This window comes from Anomalospiza imberbis, chromosome 12 (genome assembly GCF_031753505.1).
Source record: "Anomalospiza imberbis isolate Cuckoo-Finch-1a 21T00152 chromosome 12, ASM3175350v1, whole genome shotgun sequence".
Taxonomy (NCBI): Eukaryota; Metazoa; Chordata; class Aves; order Passeriformes; family Viduidae; genus Anomalospiza; species Anomalospiza imberbis.
Window position 1 is genome coordinate 13763121 of NC_089692.1, and position 15918 is coordinate 13779038.

At 54.7% G+C, this 15918-nt stretch overlaps 3 protein-coding genes and 1 non-coding gene across 16 annotated transcripts in view; 2 read left to right on the forward strand and 2 right to left on the reverse strand.

The window, feature by feature from the left end:
- Positions 1-1171, forward strand: part of CNOT1 (CCR4-NOT transcription complex subunit 1) — a 55365-nt gene extending 54194 nt beyond the window's left edge. For all 13 annotated transcript variants that reach the window (XM_068202888.1, XM_068202896.1, XM_068202891.1 and 10 more), the window contains one exon: positions 63-1171. In XM_068202888.1, coding sequence (XP_068058989.1) covers positions 63-141 — 79 coding nt within the window. In that variant the 3' untranslated portion in view covers positions 142-1171. The remainder of the gene's footprint in view (positions 1-62) is intronic.
- On the reverse strand, positions 881-8335 carry SETD6 (SET domain containing 6, protein lysine methyltransferase). Its single transcript, XM_068202904.1, has 9 exons — positions 8283-8335; positions 8060-8158; positions 7830-7974; positions 7158-7299; positions 6666-6860; positions 6397-6520; positions 5987-6167; positions 5637-5779; positions 881-5135 (listed from the first exon to the last, which is right to left on the reverse strand). The coding sequence occupies exons 1-9, from the start codon at positions 8307-8309 to the stop codon at positions 4824-4826; spliced, it is 1368 nt and encodes a 455-aa protein (XP_068059005.1). The 5' UTR covers positions 8310-8335; the 3' UTR covers positions 881-4823.
- Positions 8336-9580: 1245 nt separating this feature from the next.
- Positions 9581-9653, forward strand: TRNAK-UUU (transfer RNA lysine (anticodon UUU)). The gene has a single exon. It is a non-coding gene; the product is annotated as a tRNA-Lys (tRNA).
- Positions 9654-10298: 645 nt separating this feature from the next.
- Positions 10299-15740, reverse strand: LOC137481278 (SNF-related serine/threonine-protein kinase-like). Its single transcript, XM_068202902.1, has 6 exons — positions 15617-15740; positions 14156-14778; positions 12570-12711; positions 12190-12402; positions 11952-12089; positions 10299-11802 (listed from the first exon to the last, which is right to left on the reverse strand). Exons 2-6 carry the CDS (start codon positions 14742-14744, stop codon positions 10962-10964), a joined length of 1923 nt encoding a protein of 640 aa, XP_068059003.1. The 5' UTR covers positions 14745-14778; positions 15617-15740; the 3' UTR covers positions 10299-10961.
- Between the last annotated feature and the right edge of the window lie 178 nt (positions 15741-15918).

Genomic DNA, 15918 nt, shown 5'->3' on the forward strand with positions numbered 1-15918 from the left:
GCTGTCACAGCATCCATTTGCTGCCATAAATGCACCTACCATTGCTTTGCTTCTATGTGCAGGTTGTTCCAGTCGGTTGCACAGTGCTGCATGGGGCAGAAGCAGGCCCAGCAAGTTATGGAAGGGACTGGTGCCAGTTAGATGAGCTGCATCCTGCGTTGTAAGAGTGCCAGCCTCGAGGTCCCATCCCATCAGCTGACTGAAGACTCTGTAAGGCTCCTCCTGACCTTCCCAGCCCCCTTGATTGGGTAGACACAACAGACCCTGGGTGAAAGTCTTATGTGGGCATGTTCCAAAGTTTGAAACAAATTTTTGACTTTCGGCCAAACTTCAGAAGATGCTGTGAATATCATTTGAACTAGTGTAAATACAAGGAACAGAAACATTTGTCTGGACTTTTGGGTTTGTGCAAATTGTGTAAAAGGCAGGTGGGTAACTGGTGCCTGTCCATCTTGTAATAAAGGGGCAGCTGCTGATGCCAAGCACTTGTCCGGGGCAGACCTCCTTGTCCTGACATTCCCAGACTCCCAAAGAATATTGAAAAGCCAGTAACTTATTTTTCTTTATGTGAATGGGGGACCTTTAAATCACTAAGTTGTTTAAAAAAAAAAGTGGACGTGTTTGGAATATGGGAATTCTGTGGAGTACAGGAGGGGTGAGGGAGGGGTTAAGGTTCAGTGTTGCTTTCCCCTCACCCTCATCAAATGCTGATAGACAGCAAGTGGAGTGGCAGTCAGAGAATGCCTCCTTTTTGTTGGAGAAGAAACAGGCCCTCTGGGTGAGGGTCAGCTGTTTTCAGTAAATAAACCAGAGACCAGGGCTATAGCTTTTTTTTGGCTTTTTTTTTTTTTTTCTTTTTTTTTTTTTTTTTTTGGGACAGTTGTAAATTTTGGAAGATGAGGGGTTAAATCTAGACCTTTTCCCACCCTCCCCTGTGACCACACAGTATAAGTTTGTAAAAAAAAACCTAAAAAAAAGAAAAAAAAAAGAAAAAATTTAACAAAACAAAAAACCCAAAGGACCAATACAGCCCATTTTGTAAGGATTTTCAATGTTTTGTAAAGTATTGGTCCACGTGTTGTATTTTGTAGCCTTTCTAGTTCTTGGGCTTTAGTTCTCCCACTCTTGTATGTATGCATACTGTAGTTACACATTAAAGTCATGACATGCAGCACGTGCCACTGTGCTTATTCTCTCCAGTTCTGTCCTGGCCAGTTGGTGTCTTCCAAAGCCTGTTCTACCCATCCAAAACCTGCAGTTTTCCAATGTGTTTTGGGCACTGCCTGTTGAAAGCATCTGGGTTTGTTCTCTAGCATGAGGTCAATGGGCAGATGTAATGACTAGACAGTCTTGCTTTGAAGTGCATCAGAAAGGGCAGTTGTGTGAAAATAGAAATGGCTTGGTTGCAAGCTCATGAGCAGAGTTTGTCTCAGACAGGAGACTGCACTGGAGGTATAACAGAGTGTAGACAGCCCATCAGTTTCATTTCCAGTGCCTTCCACCCTGCTGTGATCTCCCTGCAGCAGGAATCTGCCCTAGGTTGTGGTTAGCTGTTGTAAGGGTAGGCAGCTTCAGTGATGTTAATATTGCAAGGTCCTTCAACCTAGCAGATGCTAGGAAATAAGAGCTTCACTTCCTTCTTTTTACATAACATCAGCTTGTTAAAGCTAACTGCTTTAGTTGACTGCTGTGGTGTGGGCAGAGAGGTCAGGATTTCCTACTTGGGTTTAAGGGGTTCCATACCTGGCTTTGCATTTGCTGTATAGAGGAAAAAACAGCTCAGAGGGATCACTGAGCCAGCTGTGCCAGTGGGTGGCAGCTCAGAGGGAATCTTCTCTCGTTCTGTTCCAGGCATTAGTCACCTCTGTGTCAAGGAGCAGATTGTGGCTAGGTCCTACAATTCCATGGCATTTCTTTGCCAGGTCAGCAGCTGTACTGAAACTGAGCCTTTTGAAGTCGGAACCGTGGACACATTCTCATTTCTTCACTATACTTTTTACTGTGCTTCCCATTCCAATCCCAAGGACACACAGTTATACATTGTTTTCCAGAAATTGTATGTCTGTTCTTAAATTGCTATGATAAAACAGTACAGCATAATTGACAGGCCCCTGTTTGAGGATTCTCCCATTCAAATGTAAACAGCTCCTGAATTCTGGCATCCAGTGGGATACAAAAGGATATATTTTTTAAGGGAATGTCTTTCAAGTCTAATGCCCTAAACCATTGACCAATGACTTTTTATGTGGTTGATGCACATCTTGTGTGCAAGCTTTATGGCTCTTAAATCTTGGACTAGCTGATGCTCATCTGAGTGTGGTTTCTTAATGGGTAGAATTGGGATATTAAACTGACTGGCATTCCTGAAGCGACCCAAAGCTAATAAATCTTGCAATGTTTGGCTATAGCCCTTTTCTGGGTTCCAGTTTAACAGAGTATTGTTTTCATTTTACCTATCTTGTGCCTGGTTTTAATTGGATTGTTACCAGTTTTGCTTCTTGTGATCTTGCAGGAATGCCAGTCACCTATATGAGAGGAGTCACCCCATCTTCTGTTTTTATGGGTATCTCTTCCTCTCTGGCTGTTTTTGATCCTATAACATAAACACTTATGCCCCCAGGGCTTTTTCTTCTGGTTTATGTACTTGGATCTGTCCTTTTTCAAAGGTTCTTTTTGCATTTAATTTACTTAATTATTTTCCTAATAATGGCATTGGGCATTTGGATATATACAGAAATTTTATAAAACTCTTTCCAATTCCAAATTTGAGTAGCTGGAAGAATGGCTTTATTTCCTTTGTTCCTATGGCTCCAGCTATAGATGTGCTTTGTTTACTGAAGGCTTATTTACATCTAAGTTGCTCCTCTGTTAGATATTCTACCTTTTCATTCCCCAAATTTGCTGTGACCAGGAGTTCCACTGGGGATTCTGTGGACCTCTCAGCTGCCTCTGTCTAAATCCCAATTGAGTGTAAGCAGTCTTCCTACTTGTGGAGTCTCCCATCATTCAGGATTACCTGTGCCGTGGGTTCTGTGGGCATTTGTTTCCAGTGCCCATTCTGCTTACAGTAACTCCATTGAATTTTTCCTACTAGATGGGAATTTTACCAGTTGAAATCTGATTCCCTTATATTGCCTCCTGCCCTTCCAACTATCACAGCAATCAACCAAATTTACCCTCCCTTTGATCTCTTTTCCCCTTTTCTTTCCTTTCTCTTCTTCACCTCATTCTCTTCATTACACTTCCTTTTTATTTCTCTAGTGCTAAAACATGAGAGTCTGCTGTCATCAATCCACATTCCTTCCAAGCCTTATCACTATTCTGCGATGCAAAGAACAGATCAACATCTGGTACTTTGCCCTGTTTTCCTTTCTGGCAACAAAGTAACATTAATAGCAGGATTCATTCTGAGGCCATTTTCCACAATTCTCTAACAGATACAAAGGCCACCACATAATCAACTTATTCTTACTAAGCAAATCCCCTGCAAGCTTTCCCCATGGTCCAAAAATAGAGTCTAAAAGTGAAGTTCTCAAAATGCCCTTCTCCAGTCAGGTGGAACATCCAATGCCCATGCAGGCAAACAATTACAAAGAGTAGGTGTAACAAAGTCTTGTTATAGTATTCAAACCTTTTATATGCTTTGGTCATCACCAAATTTCTGCATATCTAAAAAAACAAGTTTTAACCCAAACCCCAAACTTTAACCAAGATACAAAATGTCATACTCCTCTGACATGTATGTTTTCCAATATGATTACTTTGGAGACACAGGATACCAAAATATCAGTTTTAACAATGTCTCTATGAAGGATAGTGGCAGCTGTGTGAGATCCTGGTCAAATTCACTATTGTCCCATCTGGGAAACCAGAACAAGCTCCCCTCAGTACTGTTAAACCACCCTGTCCCAAGCACTGCAGGCAGGCAGCTGAGCTTTGTCATGAGTGCAGTGTGGGTTTTGCTTGTCTGCAGTACTTTTGACTGCAGCAGCAGCAACAATCCCCCTGCTCTTAGATGGGACTTCACACCCTGTTGAAGTAAACAGCATGGGCTGGGTAAGAAAACTCATTTTTAGTAAATAGAGCTTGGCCTGTCAACCATCAGTGTTTTGTCATGCAAAACCAAAGTGAGTTCAGGGTAGAACTGCATCAAGCAGAGGGTGTATATCAAATGCTCAGCCTGCAGCAGCTGTGGAACTGTGGAACTGTGGAACTGTGACAGTGCTCCTCCAGAGTAGTCTCAAGCCCACACAGAAATACCTTTTGTGGAAATAAAAGGAAATATTTGTTATACTGAGCCTACATGAAGACCAGCTAGATGGGCTTGTACTCTTGAACATGTTCAACATAAAATATGTACATGTGAAGAGTTCAGTGTTGTCAGCAGGTCCACCTGCCAGATATTTACTCTGAACCCTCTCTAAGGTAAGAGCTACCAATTGGATGGATTTCTGCCCTCTTGATCTGGACAGGGAGCAGCTCTTGCCTTAAACTTCTGATGCTGAATGAGGGAAATCCTCTGCTGTTCTGGCAGTGTGTGTCTGCCTTCCTAAAACAGCCTTTCAGATGGCTGGGGTTTTTTAAGGCCTCTGAAAAAAGGTGGTATTTGTGTTGCAGAACTCTCATGGTACAATAAGGCCACTCAAAACCACCTTTGTGCTGTGAAGATACTTCTTTATGTAGAGGTAGCTGAAAATCCATGTGCTGTATGAGGGACAAATGGACCCAGAGTCAGTCTTGCCATCTGTCCTCTCTGCTGCGGAAGAGATGGCCAGAGGCTGACCTTTCCCTCGGGATCAGTCCTGGCCAGAGGCACTGGGTTTCTATTGTACCAGCTCTAGCAGCTGATGCAAGATCCTCTTCTGTCCGTAGCGCACATGCAGCGCTTGCTGCTCCCTTCGACTCAGTTTCTCATAAGCCTCCTTGTTATTTAGCAAGTCCTGCTCTGCTTTCAGGTCTGCCCCATAGGACTCCAGGGTCAGCAGCACACTGTCATAAAGGAGCTTCTTGCAAGGGGTTTTAAGTCTGGAGAGGGCCTCATTTGAAAGGGTAGAGTTTTCTTCTTCCTCACTGTCATCTTCCCAGCCATCTTGCTCCTTATACTCCTTGAATTCTTCTTCTGACATGCAGAGCACCTGTAGTGACCCAGGCAAAGGGATAAATCACTGGCAGTGTGAGTATATCAGGCTTTCTCCTCTGTGGAACAGAAGAGCCACGTGGAGCAGGTGAGTTATTCCTCAGCTGCACTAAAGATTAAGAGACTAAAACAGGCTTAGATACCTAAGTGCAAGTAATTGTGGGTTAGAAGAACATTAAAACAGCAAATCTGGGTATTGTAAGTCTTGTAAAGCATCTCCGCTGTCACCTACAAAGTTGTGACAGCTTTCTAGAACAGCAGTGCCCATGGAGCCATTCAAGACAAATGTGTGAGTACACATTGGATGGCTACTTCAGGAGAGGAAGATGACTTAACAGCAGCTGGGAGCTGGGCAGCCACACCTCCTACCACTGATCGTGTTAGTGACAAACTGCCTTCAGCTGCTTGTCCCCTTCACTGAGCCATTCTGCACTGCTGTTTTGCCCAGCTGCACTCTGTGCTCCCTTTTGCAGCTCTTCCCCCACCAGGCCATTCTTACCTTGAGGGTCATGGACAGCTCTTCCTCTGTCAACACCTCATCCCAGCCAAGCACAAAGGCGCCTTCCTCGCCCACCATCTCCAGCTGGCACAAGAAGTCCCACTGCTCTGAGACCAGCTGCTGCTGTGCTTCACTTTTGGCTCCTGTTTTTGAAGACAGCAGAGCTGTGAACACAGCCAGGACGGCAGTGGAGGGGGGAGGGTGAATGGAGAAGGGGAGAAAGGAGGCAGAAAACCAAGGCATGGCCCTAACCCCTGAAATGCTGCGGAACAGGCTTATTTTTCATGTCATCCCTGCTGAACAGAGATCCCTGCCCCATCCTCTCCCAGAGAGGCTGGGGTGCCACTCACGCTGCAGAGCCGCCCTGCGCAGTGTCACCATCTGGATGTCGGCTGTGTCGTGGCTGTTGCCGGGGTAGGGCTCTGCGAAGCCGTACATGTGCAGCAGCTGCCAGTTGGCCATCTGCCCATACGTGTTGAAGATCTCCTGTCCTTTCCTCACGGGCTGCGTTGTAACCATCCTCAAACATTGCTGCAAGCAGGGAGAGGAGAGCATCTGAGCTGTGCTGATCCAACTGCTCAACAGGAGCTTTCAGAGACTCAGATGACCCTGAGCTTCTCCGGACAAAACATTTTAATGAAATCCAGGCCAGACTTGCTGCCCTGGGCTGAGACCCCACATTGCTGTTGCCCCCATTTCCAAAAATCTTACTAAAACTGAACCAAGCTGTGACAATGCCTGGCAGCAGCTTTGCACTCACAGGAGAGTATTCCAGGTTAGCATTGTGGTTGGCCACATGATTCAAAATATCTGCTACAGGCACCATCATGGGAGGATTGGGCCCCTTTTCATCTTCTTCTTCCTCCTCCAAAGGTTCCTGAAAGCTAAGACAAGCCAGTGGTACACATGGCTGCACAGAGCAAGCTTCACCTTACACTTAGATTCTTGTGCAGCTGCAACCTCCAACATAGCCTGTACTCCTACTTCCTTGTCCATGCTCCTTGCTGGAGTAAAGCCCTTACTTCTCACCTGTAAGCCATGACAAATGCCACCAGTTCCTTATACAACTCCAGAGTGTGCAGTTTGGGGTCAAAAATGTCGGGGTGGGTCTCCATGAAAGGCAAAATGATGGAGTTGTATTCCAGCTGGATGTTAGCTAGATCCTTGTCCACAGCTTCTGGGATGCCTGTGCCCTGCAGGAGCTTTGTTCGCTCTTCTTGAGGCCTGTTGCAAGAAAAAGAGGTTCTTCTCCATCAGTGCTAGGGCCAGGGGTCTATAAACTCATTCCTCCTTAAAAATCTCAGCTTCCCCGTGCTCTCCAGGTGCTTGTTCTCTAGCTCTGCCGGTAACGTAACTCCAGGAGGGCCCCTCAGGCTCCTGCCAGTGCCAGCAAAGGGCTCAAACAGAGGGTTGGGGTCACCCAGCAGGACCACATCCCTTCCCAGGACAATACTCAGCAGCCCCTGGCCTGTGCCTGCCTTCAGCTGTAAGCCTCCCCAAGCCCCCTTGCTTTCACCTTACCAGAACATGGGGTGGTCCAGGCTCCGGAAGTCCTGCCAGAGGGAGAAATACGGCTGCCACTGGGAGTTGCTGGCTGTGTACTCGTGGAGCAAGGCCAGCAGGAGAGGGACCCAACCAGACTGGCTCTGCAGGGACTCCTGGGCTACAGAACCAGACAGGGTGGAGAAAACCTTAATTGTTCTGCGTTTCAGAACCAAATGGTTAGGTGACAAGCCTCCATGCCTGTCTTCAGCCTGGAGACAAGGGGTTGAGCTTTTATTCAGGTTTGTCTTGGGTTTGTCCTGAGCTGAACCAGGACCACAGACAGCTTCTCTGGAGCTACAGATGAGCTCTTCCAGACCTCACGGCCTTGCCCTCCTCAGCCTGAGCTCTTCATGCCTTCAGAAACCAAGGAACTCTTCTTTTTCTTAACAGTGCTTCAAGGAAAGCAGCTTAGTATTAGTACGGGTGCCCGTTAGCAGTTGGAGATTTTGCACTGATGGACTTTTCTCCCTGTCCAGCACAGCTCTGAGGGAAGCGAAGGGAAGCCCAGCCCTCCCCTTTCCTACCTGGTATCAAACAGCCCTACAGTATCCTACGCAAATCAGAAACGTTCCCGAGGCTTTACCACAGACCCATTTACTCCTTTAAAAGGTACAGCAGACTCGAGTGACACCAGAAGCTTGCACTCACCTTCCTGCAAGAGTGCGTGGATGGACGTGGTGTGCTGGGACAGCAGCGCCGCGCGAGGGATGGTGAACAGCACCTCTCCCGCCTCCAGCTCCTCAGCGGCCAACATCCCGTACCCCGCCACCGCGCCCTCCCTGCTCAGGCGGACCTGGGGCCGGAGGGAGCGGTGAGGGGCGGAGCGAAGAGACCAGGGCGGAGCTAGGGCATGCCCGGGCCAGCCCGCGGTGCCTCACCTTGGGGTTCAGCTCCACGCCGGCCCGCCCGCACCATGCCAGGAACCCGGAGAGGGGGTCGGCACTACTCTTCCCCTGGGCGCTGCTCTCGACCGCCGCCTGTGGATGGAAACATGGGGTGAAGGGGAAGGAGCCATGAGGCCGATCGCGGATCCCTTCAGCGCCGCCGTGCCAAGAGCAGGTGTGTCCCCAGTTCCCCGGGAGCCCCCGGCTTCCCCCGTACCTTGAACCTCTTGGGCGCCGACGCCATGACGCTGCCAACACGTGGTCCCGCACCACGTGGTCCCGGTCGGGCTCTTCCGGGTAGGCGGGAGCTCCGCCCCCATGGGCCGGGCTAACGGTGGCCAAAAAGGGACAGAAAAGGCTGGGGGAGCCGCGACGGAAACGCCCGGGAGCCGTCTGCTCGCGGGGGACTCGCAGTCCGGCTCTGTTGGGTCCAGCCTCCGAGCGCCTCCCTGAAGGCCTGAGGTCCGTATGGTGCCTCTCTGTGGGATCCAGGGACCACCACATGTCTTTCTGCGGGTGTGTCCAGCCCGGGCCAGTGCACCTCGGGGGGCTGCGGTGCCTCCGTGGCTGCCGAGGGGCTGCGCTCCGGTGCGGCCACAGCTCCAGACACGGGGAAGAAGCAGCGGGCTCTAATTAATCAGGATAATTAAGCTTGTGCTCTTGTTCAGTCTACACCACACACACTCCCACCGTACGTACGGGCTCTGGTCTCCCCCCCAGGGCCGTCGTTCCCCCGACTCATGAGTGCTGTCCCCAGCCCCAGCAGAAGGGGGGCTGATGCCATCGCTGGCTGCTCTAATGAAGCCAATTAGTGCGCACGAGGTGTTCGAAGAGGCCCCACGGGGCTCTCTGCGGGCTGTCCCTGGGGTTCCCCCACCCCGTCTGCAATTGGGTTCGCCTTTGATCTTCTCCAGTGCCTTCCGAGCTGGGCAAGGCTGGACTGGCAGGGTGGGTTCCCTACGGAGCAAAAGGGCCCCTTCCTGAAGAATGGGGAGGAAGGGCAATAGAATATGTGGGGTGGCACCTGTAGGTGCCCGCCCCGGGCTCTGTCTCGGTAACCCAACTCCCGCAGCCGCCTCCCTCGCTCCTGCTTTGGCGCGGCTCCTGCAAAAGCGCCGCTGGGACCCGCATTCGAGCCGAGGCTGCTGCGGCCCCAGAGCAGAGCTCGGACCCCTGATGGGCCACAGCCAGCGCTGCTGCTCCTGTCCCCGGCGGGGCCCTCCTGCCTCCCTCTGGGAGCGGCGGAGGTTTCACAGCCGCTCCCGCAGCCTCCTGCTCCTGTCCCTGCCTGCGCATCCTGCGGCAGCGGCATCTTCCCAGGGCGCACCCCTGTGCCTGATCAGTGCCCAGGGAGATTCCCAGGACCCGGGTTCAGTCTGGCCTGCGCTGGCAGCCTCGTTGGGGTGGCGTGGGAGTGGGAAATACCAAAGTGGGTCCCCACACTGTCCCTGCAATGCTGAGGAGAGCGGGGTCCCCCTCACCTGTCACAGACCTGCACCCCAACCCCAAATGTGAGCCTGGATAGCTCAGTTGGGAGAGCATCAGACTTTTAATCTGAGGGTCCAGGGTTCAAGCCCCTGTTCAGGCGGTGGCTTTATCCTTTAAGATCAAGAAAGGGAGCCTGTGGGCCAGAGCAACATCCCCTACTGCTGCTGGGGCCCTGTGGAGTCTGCAGGGTCCCTAGGGCACCCCTCCTCCTTCTTTTCCTATCACCAACTCCCCAAGGTGTTCAGAGCTGGCTCCATCCCACCTGAGACCCACACAGCATTACTCTGTTCCCAGTACTCAGAGAGATCTCATGCTGGATGATGAGGACGGGCAAGGGAGCTATCCGGGGTGCACCTGAAAGGAGGGAGAAGGAGGATGGATAGAAAAGGAAGAGGGACAGCAGAGCTGGAGGGAAGGAAGCCCGGGCTGGGCTTGAAACTGGGGGCTCAGGGATGGCTCCCGGCTGAGAGTGGGGAAAGCCACTGGGGGCACCCTGAGGCTGAGTGTGGTTGACTCTCAAGAGGATGTGCAGCACCCTCTGGCATGCCCAGGCCTTCTCTCACCTTTGGGTGTTCATCATCCTTGTCCTTACTCCCATCTGTGCTGCCCTGAGCTCCATTCTGGGCCCCTGCCCACCCCAGCTCAGGCAGATGCTCCCTTAAAGCCACCCCTGGTGGCAGGGAAGCCATCCCTGGCCCCCTGACTGGGGGGACAGTGATGTTTCTGCAATGACACTGCACCCACATCAACCCACGAGCTTATTTTATTGTCCTGACAAACTTTGCTTCCCAGCGGCTCCAATCCTTCCAGGCGCATGTGCCACGGCTCAGGCCGAGCTCCGGCCCATGCCTCCGTCGTCATTCATTTCTTGCCAGCAAGAAAACAAAGAGATAATAAATAGGAAGCTTATTTGCAGGGAGGGCCCAGGGGACAGCCCGGGGTCACGGGCCAGGCTGTGCCTGGCCCTGACCAGGGCTGGTGGGGGGGCTGCAGGCAGGACAGCCCAGCCCCGGGCCATGCACACTGTGGGGCTGGGGCACTGAGGGGTCTGGGGGGGGATATAGCAATCTCTATTTAATTACATTAAAATAGACTATTTAAAAAAATTATTTCTAGTAGTTAAAAAAGTGTCGTGGTCCATCCCATTCCGGCAGGGTCACGGAGCTGTTCCAGAGGTTTGGGGACACACTGGCCGGTGCTGGGATGGACCCCAGTCTGCTTCACCCTGGGCAGGCCTGTCCGGGGGATGGTCTGTCATAGCGGGCTCCAGGGGCGGGTGCTGGCAGGGTGGCCACCGCTGGTGACAAAGCAGGGCACTGTGCCACCCGCTAGCCCCTCAGCCACCACAGACCAAAGGCAGGGGAGTGGGCGCCCTCCCAGTCCCCACAGCGGGGCCAGTCCCAGGGCCTTAAATGACATGGCAGCAGTTGAACTGCCCCAGTGATAAGAGGCTCTCCTTGGAGCCCGGCCGCAGTTTGAAGGCCAGGGCTTTCTCGCAGAGCGGGAACTGCAGGAGCCTGTCCCGCAGGCTGCCCCCCTTGCTCTTGCCCGGGTCCAGCTTGATCACACTCTCTGCGCCCCCTTCAGGGCCTGAGCTCTCCACCGACTGCTGGGCCGGGCTGATCTGTTCCCCCCGCCCTGGGGATGTGTCTGCAGGACTTGGGAGGGTGGCAGGAGTTGTCTCTGCCCCAAGTACCTGGGGAACTTCAGCCGAGCTCTGGGGTGACAGGACAGCTCCCCTTTCCTTGGGGAACTCTGCTGAGGAGCCCCCAGGCTCTGTGTCCTCCTCCCTCCTTGGGGGCTCACCTCCATTTCCCCGCAGCAGCACCGGGGGACCCCGGCCCCCACTCACTCCCTTCCCAGCCCAGGGCATCCCCGAGCGCCCGCCCCGGCCCCCCAGCTCAACCCCTGGCCCCCAGACCTCCCCGCGGCCGGGCGGGCGGTGGGTGCGCAGGAAGGCTCGCATCTGCTCCTGGTTCAGAGAGCTGCTCTTCCTCTCCATTGCGCTAGGTCTCTCCTCCTCCTCCTCGTCCTCCTCTTCCTCCTCACAGATCTGCTGCAGGGCCGGGGTGCTCTTGGTGATGGTGGTGTCAACGGCAGGAACCTTCAGCAGGCTCCCGGTGGGCTGCCGGCCGCCAATGTCCCCTCCAGGGGGCAGCCGGGACCCCCCGGCGAGGCCACCTATCTCCGTGAAGGGCAGGAGGCTGCCGGCGCTGCCCGCAGAGCCAAATGTGTCCGACAAGTTGGGCCTGAGGAAGGGGAGAGAGGTGTCAGTACCCAGCTGGGCATCACAAGGGCTGTGACAAGGAAAAGGACAGGGGACCAGCCAAGACCCTGCACTGAGGACCCAGGATGGCGGGGAGGGTGACACACGATGGGGGGCAGCAGAGGGGCTCACCTGCTCTGTACCTCCTTGGCCAGGTTGTAAACGAGACTGAGGCGGTGGCCCTGCTTCTCCTGCTTCTCCCTCAGCATCCTCTCTGCCAGCAGGAAATACGTGGCCGTGATGTGGTTGTAGCGGTCGGCTTCCAGCGCCCTGTGTGGGACCAGGGAGTTGCAGCAGCACACAAGGGACATGCTTGGAGGGACCCCCAGAGCCCTTCACTGGGGCTCCCACCCCGCATCCCGTCACTCACTCCTGGATGGTGTCCCGATCCGCGATGTTCCCGCACATCATGGCCTGGAGGATGATCTCGTGCTCCTCCTCAGACACGCGTTTGTGGGAGGTGAGCGGCAGCAGGGAGCGGCTGGCAGGGGACGGGTCCACCCCCTGCAGCCACGTGTGGCCCTCGATCTGCTCCAGGGATGCTCGCTGCTTCGGGTCCCGCTGCAGCATCCTGGAGATGAGACTGGGGAAAAGGAGTGACGTTGCAACCCTGCAGCACTATGTGAATCCCAAAGTAAGCAGCTTTGCCTGCTCTCCCCACCTCAGCTCCCAGGCATCTGCCAGGGCTGGGGCACCCACCCCGGGGGCAGAAAGTTGGGGTCTGGGGGACAATGAGGGGGTGGTGCTCACTCAGCGCACTGTGCCGAGACGTGCGGGGGGACGGTGTAGCGGCAGTCCATGATCATGGTGAGGGTCTCGCTGTCGTTGGCCTCCTGGAAGGGGGGGTGGCCACACACCAGCATGTAGAGGATGACTCCCAGGCTCCAGATGTCTGCAAGAAGCAGCAGCAGCAGTTCAGGTTGCACTCACCATGGCCCAGGAGATTCCCTACCCCAGAGACCCTGGGAGAGGCTGCCCACCAGTGCTCACTGGGATGTTCCTTGGAGGTAACAGCTCCCAGGTCTTGCCCCATGGACAGGGGGACCATACTCCCACCAAAGCAGGGAAGGACCTTCCCCATCCCCACATCCAACCAGGTCTCAAGGGACTTCACCAAAGCAGTTGAGGTGTTATCACCTTGTCCAGGTAGGGACAGGAAGGCCTGAGCTTTAAGCCCTGAGCTCTGCCCCCCTCCCTGCTCCCCCTGGTCACACACCCACCCGTGGCACTGCTTCATGTCATTCCTCAGCTTCCTGATGATTCCCAAACCCCACCACAAACATCCTGGCACTGGGCTGTGCTTTAGGAGACACTACAGCAGAGAGGGACATAGCACCAATCTAGGCTCTCCAGCTGCATGGGGACCAGCTGGAGCAGGATTGCTGCCCTATCCTGGGGACAGGGATGGAGCCAGAAGCATCTTCACTGGCTCCTCCTGCCCAGCACACAAATTCCTGCAGATGTGCGGGTTTAGGATGCTGAGCACGCCCTGGGGCACTCCGTTAATACCTTCAGCTGCTTAAGTCAAGTGTTTGAAAATTTCTCATCTGCGTCGGTTTTCTCTCTTCATTTCCCTCTGCAGCGCCACCAGCTTATTTTTCTACCGCCTCCATAAGCTATCCCTGTTCTCAACTCGGATCTGCCTTTCCCTGAGCCAACGCTGGGCTTTTGCCTTTAAGGGCTCGTGTTTTGCTTTGCTAAATCCTCCTGCCCTAATTCCAGCCAGCCAGCCAGCTCGGATCCTGCTTCCCTCCCACGTCCCCTCTGTCACAGCAGAGCTTCTTGGAGCCCCCAGCCCAGCTCCCTGTGCCCCTGGACAGTCTCCCCAGACCCCTGCACCTCCCCTGCACCAGGGGAGGAAGAGCACTGAGAGCCATGGGGAGGAAGTGGTTTTCAGGGCGGGGATGGAGCAAAGGAAACTTTCGGAGCTCCTCCACCCAAACAGCAGCATCCCGAGCAGATTTCCTTCCTGCCTCACCCCGCCAAATAACCACCAGCGCCAGATTGCTGGCAGCTGTATCCTCACACTGCTTCTCCTGGCAGCTGCCACACCAGGCTCACAGACTGCTTGGGCTTTTTCCCCTCTCTGGCAACCATCACTCTATGGAATCTCTGTGGATGCCAGGACGGTCTCTGCAGGGAGGACCCTGCTGTGCCAGGGCAGGCCTGAGCAGCCAAGCACCCAAGGGACAGGCTTGTTCCCTGCAGGGACAGCAGTGACACCATGTGCTCCTAGTGTAAGGGCCCAAGTGGGAGGTGGTACCCAGCTGGCAAGACCATGCTCCAGGCAAGGGACAGGAGCGAGGCAGGTCCTCAGGGCACCCCTCAGCCCTTACCAACAGCCGGGGCATCGTACTCATCCCCAAGCAGGATCTCTGGTGCCGAGTAGGCCAGGGAGCCGCAGCTGGTGGTGAGCATCTTGCCGGGCTGGAAGCGGTTGCTGAAGCCAAAGTCGGTGAGTTTGACCACCCCTTGCTCCTGGAAGAAGACCACGTTCTCGGGCTTGAGGTCGCGGTGCACCACGTGGAGCTTGTGGCAGTAGGAAATGGCATGGACAATCTGGGCAAAGTAGTGCTTGGCCCGTGGCTCGGCCAGGCCGCCCTCGTGCCGCATGATGTGGTCAAACATGTCCCCACCATCGCCCAGCTCCAGGATGAGGTAGAGCTTGGCGTGGGTGTCGATGACCTCGTAGAGGCGCACCACGTTGGGGTGCTGCACCAGCTTCATGCAGCGCACCTCCTGCAGGAGCTGCCCCGCCGCCTCCCCTGCCAGCTTGCTCTTGTCAATCACCTTGACGGCCACACGCTGCCCAGTGAAGACGTGCCGGGCCAGCTTCACCACTGCAAAGTGGCCCTTGCCCAGTGTGCGCTCCAGGTCGTACAGCCCCGCGATCTTGCCCTCGCCGCAGCCCTGTGCCCCGGCCATGGCGGTGCCGTCAGGTGGGGACAGGCATCAGGCGCTGTGGGATGGAGGAGATGCTGAGCAATGGGGGTGAGGGATGGGGTGCTCCCGAATACCAGGTCCCCCAGCACCACTGACACCAGCACTGCCAGGACATCAGGTGCCCAGCAGCCTGGGCACCCCTGACACTCTACCTCCCAGTCCCCATCCCAGGACCTAGACCCCCATCTGTATCCCCATCTCCAGTTCCTAGTAATCTGGAAATCTCAATACTTCCATCTTCCATCTCCTAGGGCATCCCATAATCCCCATGTCCAGGTCCCCAGCATCTTGAGCACTCCAACACCCCGCTTTCAATTCCCAGCATCCTGGACATCCTGATACATCCGTCTACTTCCTAGGACCCCAGGACATCCTGATACCCTCTCCTCCAGATGTCCAGAACTGCAGCACTCTGTGCACCCCAATATTCCTGCCTCCAGTCCCTCATCACCCTGAGCAGCCCCATACCCCTCCTCTCCTGGTTCCCAGCAGTCTGAGCACTTCATACTCCTACCTCCAAATCGCCAGCACCCCTGTCACCCCATACTCCCAGACCCCAGCATCCTGGGCACCCCAATAATACCAACTTCCAGGTATCTGGCATCCTGGCTACCCCAATATGCTCAGTTCCAGTCCCCAGCACCTCTTGGCACCCCCACACTTCCATCTCCAGTCCCCAGCACTCCGAGCCACCCCCATATCACCAACCTTCAGGTTTCCAGCACCCCTGTCACTCCCGTATCCCCATCTCCAGTCCCCAATATCTCTGCCACCCCATGCCCTCACCTCCAGACCTCAGCACCCTGGGCACCCCCATGCTCCCCCTCTAGCGCCCCGGGCACCCCGATACCCACCCCTGTCACCCGGTGCGCCCCGGCGGAGCCGCACTCTCTGGGGCGCGGAGCTGCGACCGCCGGGCTGCGGTGCCCGGGCGCGCCCGCCCCGCTGACGTCAGGGCGGCTCCGGGATCGCGCCTTAAAGGGCCCGGCCCGGCGGGGCTGAGGCCGGGCCATGCTCATCGCACCTCCGGAGAGGCAGCCCCTGGGTACCGCTGCCCCCGGCAGCTCCCGCGGCCCGGCTGGTTACCGCCTGTGTGGGGTAGCGGGGACTCGGTTGGCCTTAGCGGTAACGAGGGCCGGTGATGAGCTAAATGAGC